General features: G+C 43.1%; 1 protein-coding gene across 1 annotated transcript; it reads right to left on the minus strand.

Moving 5' to 3' along the window:
* Nucleotides 1-470: 470 nt before the first annotated feature.
* LOC149204689 (uncharacterized) lies at nucleotides 471-1,300 on the minus strand. The gene is made up of 3 exons (XM_089397182.1): nucleotides 1,210-1,300; nucleotides 788-1,002; nucleotides 471-683 (listed from the first exon to the last, which is right to left on the minus strand). Exons 1-3 carry the CDS (start codon nucleotides 1,298-1,300, stop codon nucleotides 471-473), a joined length of 519 nt encoding a protein of 172 aa, XP_089253308.1.
* Nucleotides 1,301-6,596: the final 5,296 nt, after the last annotated feature.

Consider the following 6,596-nt stretch of genomic DNA (forward strand, 5'->3'; position numbering starts at 1 on the left):
TCATTTGCATGACACCATCCTCCATGGTATAGCCTTCTTGGTGCAACTTCTCTTGGCACACTGTTGGCTTTCCTCACGTAGCCCCATTACTTTGTTTTCTTAGTCTTCGGGCAGTGTAGTTTATAGTCCCATACTCCCTCGCAGCTGCTTGGAGTACTAATACTATCCTACCATCATATAGTCATTGGGTAGGGGTAGGATCCCATTCATATAACTTCAGTCTACTCCTATTCACTCTTCCTGGAAATATTTTCCCATGCAACTTCGCGAGCTGAACTAGGCCACCATCTATAATTTATTTGACTACATATGGCCCCAACCAGTGCATTTGAAGCTTCCTAGGGAACTTTGTGAACTTTCAATCATAAAGTAAGACCAAATCATTCACCCTAAAGGTGTCGATCATGCCATGCCTTTTTTCGCTCCTTTTTCACCTATTAGTTAAATCCTGCTAAGAACCTATATTCTTCTCACTCCAACGACTGCGCGAGGCGCTCCTCCATAGTCTCGCGGTCCACCATATCATTCAATGCTACAATCTGTAGGCTAGGCACAATATATTCCATAGGCATCACAACCTCTGTCCCATATGCCATCCTGAATGGGGTTTTTCCAGTCAACTTCCTACACATCGTCCTATATGTCCATAGGACCGCCGGTGTGCGCACATCCCAATCGCTTCTCTGTGCATTGTAGAACTTCATCAATGTTCTCTTGAAGATTTTATCGAATGCTTCAATGTACCATTTGGCTGAGGATGATAGGGCATACTATTTTGATGATAAACCTGAAACTCTTCGAACATCAAGACAATAGCTTCATTCAGAAAGTGCATAGCCCTATCACTCATTAGTATCTTAAGACACCCAAACCTTGTCAAGATATAATCAAATAGGAACTTCGCAGCTGTAGCGGCAGTACAATCCTTCACCGATGGTGCTTCTTCCCATCTTTTCCAATACTTCGTCGCAATAATAATGTACCACACGCTCGTATTTTTCCCTGGAAGTTGTATCGGACCCACAAAGTCAATAGCCCATTTTTCCAACACTTGTAATGAAATCTGAGGATTCAAGGGAAATTCATCCCTTCACGGGGACTTTTCCATCCTCTGACATGCATCACATGCCTTGCAATATGTCTTAGAATCCTTATGTAGCATTGGCCACCATAATCATGCGCACAGAATCCTCTGCGTGGTCGCTCTACCTGCATAGTGTCCTCCCACCACTCCTCCATGTTCTTCGGTGAGGATACTAGATCGTTCAAATTTCGGAATTGTTACACAAAATTTTGTCATTGTCCCTGTACTCCCCATTCCAAGATCATTGAGGACCTCTACAGTGAACCCTACTTGCTTTCCCATCATGAAGAAACTGCCAGTATGTCCCTCTTCATGAGTATCATAATTCCCCTTTGCATCATTCCCCAAGTATCTTCCTTTTACCCCAGTTTACAAGACTGGTGCTAATGACCAGTTTCCTCCTCATGCCGATTTATAGAGATTAAAACCAGGACTAGCATCGTACGACACTACTAATCCTTTTATCAGGTGCATTGATCCTCTTTTAGCAAGTTTTTTAAATATGAAGTTGAAGCTTCTAGGTCTAGAAGCTTCGTAACGGAAGTCTGGTAAATGGTTGGGTTAGATGGAGCCGAGGAAGTCAATTTGGGCTCCTTTCCCCTATTAGGATGGCACCAACCCAAGAGATAAAGCCTTCTCCCATGATAAGAGGAACTGTTTCCCTTCTATCTGTTATAGACATTTTTGTGCCTTACAACATTGAGCATGAAATGTCCATAATCTAAGGGATCCAAAGTCCCTAAACATGTTGTTCCTACCCCTAGAGGAACAAGGCTAACAAACCACAGCAATTCACAGAAGTTCTCCACCTGAAACTGCTCAAAAACAAGTCAATTCAAGATCATTTCAGTGGCTACACTAGCTGTTTGCGCTGAATGTCAAAGCCAACACTGGCTACCTGCGTTGAATGTCAACTGGAACACTGGCTACCTGCGCTGAACAAGAATGGACAAGTGGCAGACTCATTTCTCAAGGTGTCAAAACCCAGGAAGCTTCCAAAATGACACTTGCCTCAAGGAATTCGACTGGTGATGAGTAAGAGGTTCCAAATCTCCAAGTGGAAGCAAGAACCTCCAAGTGGACTCAAGAACTGACAGAGGGAGAGGACACTAGTCAGATCTCAAGCTGACTCATCCTCTCTCCAAACATCTATATATGGATCTCTCCTCCATGAGATCTAGAGGCTGGAATTTTGTTATTGCAAAGAATTGCTGTTGGTTTGAGATTGGAATCATTTGGTGCTTAATGCTTTGAAGGGGCTGAAGATAGGAATTCCATTTGCTGGGAAGGAGATGCTGGATTGGAGCCCTCTAGGTTGTATCTCTTCCTGAACCTTGTTATTCATTAATAAAGCTATCTTGGTTTCTCCTATATGCTGATGCATTTTTGATGTATGAATGCATTAGTATGTTTAGTTTATTTCTAATCCTAAACTAGTTATGAATGTGAATATCTGTCTTTGTGTAGTGTTCTTCTCTTGTCACAAGTAGCTATTCTCTTGTGATCTTGCAGGAACCTGTTGAAGCTGGAGGAGCAAGAAGGCAAGTAGCTGTGAACACCCAAAGAGAAGAGAGACCGGATCGAGGGACAAATGGAAGACACCGGTAAGTCTATTGATCTCTCTTCTTTCACATTTCATAAAGGAAGTAACCAGAATAGCTCTCTGTTTGTTGCTAAGGCACTGTCACACCTTAGGTGGATAGGATCGTCCTGCATAGGCATTTTTCCCCACAACAAATTGGCGACCATACTAGGGACATTTGTTTAGTCATTTTATTTGTGTTTCTATCATTGTTTGTTTCATAGACTTGACAGCAACAATCGAACTGCATCTTTCCCGGATGCAAAGTAGACAGTTGCTGCTTTGATCCAATTGCTGGACTTGTCTATGATCTGAACAATGGACTCACAAATGATTTGATGATCCTTGTGATAGATCTTAGTAGCCCTTCAAATCATCCCTTTGATTACACCTTGCTTGTTGCTTTTATTTGGCCTAAAACAGTTGATTAAGTAGAAATCTGTGACCCAGAACCTGTGGGAAACGAGAGTTTCTCCTTCAGCGCAGACCCAGTGAAGGGATTCTGCATTTCAACGCAGTTCCCGTGAAGGCTACCTGCGCTAAATGTCAAAACCCCTGTGTTGAGGTTGCGCTGAACCAGTTTTTCCTTGTGCAGCTGGGGTTCTCTGCTCTGTTTTGCCTTGTTTTGATCTCTGATTTTTGCAGCCTGTAACCAGCATAGGTACCAGTTTGATAACTCCTTTTCTCTGCTTAGATTCCGCCTCCTTTTGTACAAAAAGACTGTGAGTGTTTTTATGTGTTTTTGCGTCATTTACAGTTTTCCTTTGCATGAGTGAAATAGTCATCCTGTAGCCCTTGATTCAGATCTGTTGATTGTGATCTTAGAAGAGAGTTGATTGGTTGTTTGTAGATTGATTATACATTTACTTTTGCTTATTGGTTTGAATTTGTCTCTTTTAAGTGTCGAAACAAGTCTTTATTTCGAAAATCGTTAAGTGTTGTAATCTCTTCTATCCTCTCTAATTTCGAAAAAGTAAACTTTTTTGTATTGATCATTTAAAAGCAAATTCAAAGTTGTACAAAAAGCTTTCTTTGTAGGCATCGATACTAAGAAAGCGGAAAACAAACACCTGCATTGTGCATTTGCATCTTGATAGTTTGCATGTCTGATTTAGGAAAAGTGCATTAGAGTGTGCTGATTGCTCTTTGAGAAAAGATGGTGTCTTTCTTTTCCCTTAGTAGCTAGGATTTTCAAAGTTGAAAAGATATAAAGCTTGCTTATCATCTTTAGACTGCATTTAGGAATTGTATCATACATCTCGTGGTGAACCTTGAAAGGCAAACTTCTAAAAAGATCAACCTAAAATAAATTGAATGAACTTAACAACGCTTTGCAACATAACGCACAACATAGAGGTCTAGGCTAGAGACGTGTTCCGGCGTCGTTAAGCCTGGTGACTGTCGATCTCGTGGATGGTGGGTGATTCCTCCTGAGGGACGATAGCGCCAGTACGGATTGTGCTCCCACGTACCGTCGCGTATATATTGGGAGACCCCTATAGGAATAAAACCTTTATCCTTAGGAAGCCGTGTCGGACGCCCTGCTGATCGTAATGCACTGAACACAGCATTCAGGAAGATCGACCACCCATACCCTAAAAATTATTCTGCGGTTTTGCGAAAAGTTTGGCACACCCTCTGCCTAGAACTCCAGAGCAGTTCCTTTTGGCCTTTTTCAGACTCTATAACGGAAAAAGTCCATCCGAGCATTTGTCACTTCGGGCTCGTTAAAACATCGAAGGAGACTAGAGTCATCTTTAGCTTTTTCTCGACTCTTTAAAACCGAAAAAGCAAGTTGTGTCTAAAAGCGTCTAAAAAATTCATTTAATTCAGAAACACACTTTCCCCTTTTGTATTTTGGTTGATCGAGTAATCCGCAATCGTGGAAGAAAGTCAATTGAAACCCCGTCGTTCGCGGAGGCTTACGAGTCAACCGTCTTGGTCTCCGGAATCGAAAACAGTACGGACAAAGCGAACTCGTTTAACCGGTTCGAAATCTCCTATCAAAGTTAGAACAAGTGTTCCGACAACATCTGAGATTCTGGTTACTCCAAACATTTCTGGAAACCCTGCCTCTATAGAAGAAGTTCAACAGCCACAGAGGGACAGTAACACTGATCCTAGTCTGGGGGCAAATACTTGCGTTACTGAACCAGTTCCATCTGTAACCGGTTCAGAGAGTCTTGCTCCTCAAACAACTGTCACTGTCGATTCAACCCCTTCTTCGGCACCAGAAATATTTTACGGACCTGACGGTCTTCCTCTTCCACCGGGTTTGATTGCGATAGAGGAAATTGTAGAGGATCCGCAAGAAAGTACTCCAACCCATTTTGGAGTCGGGGTCACTCTATTTCCTTCATCAGAAGTTAATCCACCACAAGTGGAAGTTCCTGTAGAATCGCTAGGCAATCTATTGGATAGACTCAAAATGTCTGAACAACCGTCAACATCTAGGACTGTGTCGAATGACACAGCGACGGTAGAAGCCCCTGCCATCACTTCGACAATGTTTGCCGGCATACCATCTGTCCCGACTAGCTCGCAACTGCTAGAAGGAGTCCACCAAGGGACTATTTCGACAGTGTGGTCTATTCCAGTTTGTTCATCCGGAATAATATCCGGCAACTCTTATGTTGAAACTCGCCAGATTGATCCATTTGGAGGTCAATTTGGGCAATCCAGTCCCCAAGGACAAACAATCCCCTTGAGTTCCGGATTGCTACCGTATGGGGGGCAGTATGCCCTTTCATTACCCCCTCCGGGAGGGTATCCATACGGGAGTTCACAACAGTATTCAGGTTATACTGGAATTACATCAAGTGGTTGGGTGCCTATGCTACCTCAACAACCGAGGGTTGTATATTCTATGCAACAGTGTGTACCTATGTCGAACATCCCGACCACACCGGCTATTGTGACAGTGTCGCAAGTTCAAACGTTGCCTATTGTATGTCAACCTCAGATTTCTCAGGTTGTAATGCAACAACCCCTTGACCCTGTGATACAACCACAATCGCCAACTGGTGGGGCGACACAGGTCCAAACGGGTACAATTACCCCACACCTTGGTCCAACAGTTAGTATAGCACAACAGAAAATGGCTTCACAACCGTGGCTGGTGCAATACCAACAACCACAATTCCAGCAAGTGTACCAAGGCTCTGAGCAGCAGATCTTTGCGAACAGTGGACAACCGTATATTCAAAACGGTCAAAACCAACCGCTTTACAGTGGTCAAGTCCACCAACCGTATCAGTCATACCAACATCAATTACATTATGCTGGTATGCAAAGGCCCACTGCTCAGGAAATTCCATCGTACCCTGGGTATGCCTCACCTAACCTGAATCAACAGTTGCCATTTGTGGCAACTTTAGAGTTACCCGATTTAGACCGATTAACCAACGATCCGATTTCTTACGCCCCTTGGTGGCCAGCGATTCCTCACAAACTTCCATCTGACATTCCTAAATTCAATGGAAATCCAGGTGAAGACCCATCGAATCACGTGATGAATTTTCATCTGTGGTGTTCATCAAACACCCTGAATGATGATTCAATAAGGCTTCGCCTTTTCCAGAGGACGTTAACGGGTCCAGTGGAAAAATGGTATATTGAATTACCTAGAGCCTCGTTCAACAATTTTAGCTCCCTAGCCACGACTTTCTTAACCCATTTTCAATTACCGATAAGGTATGAAACGGGAACAAAAATATTAACCAACTTCAAGCAGAAAACTGCCACTCATATATCCGATCGTATACATGAGTGGCCTCGTCGCCATAGGATGGTGAAAACATACGTTCCCGATCAGCTGTTAGCTGAATGGTTTATAAAGTCGTTACTTCCTGCTATAACAGAAGATGTGGCAAAGGGGGGAGTCGTAACAGAGGAGCAAGTTATTGCTCGTGCACAATATCTAGACTTAGT

Source organism: Pinus tabuliformis, chromosome 1_2, assembly GCF_031772625.1.
Source record: "Pinus tabuliformis cultivar Carrire ecotype Pingquan chromosome 1_2, CPIR1, whole genome shotgun sequence".
NCBI classification, from domain to species: domain Eukaryota; kingdom Viridiplantae; phylum Streptophyta; class Pinopsida; order Pinales; family Pinaceae; genus Pinus; species Pinus tabuliformis.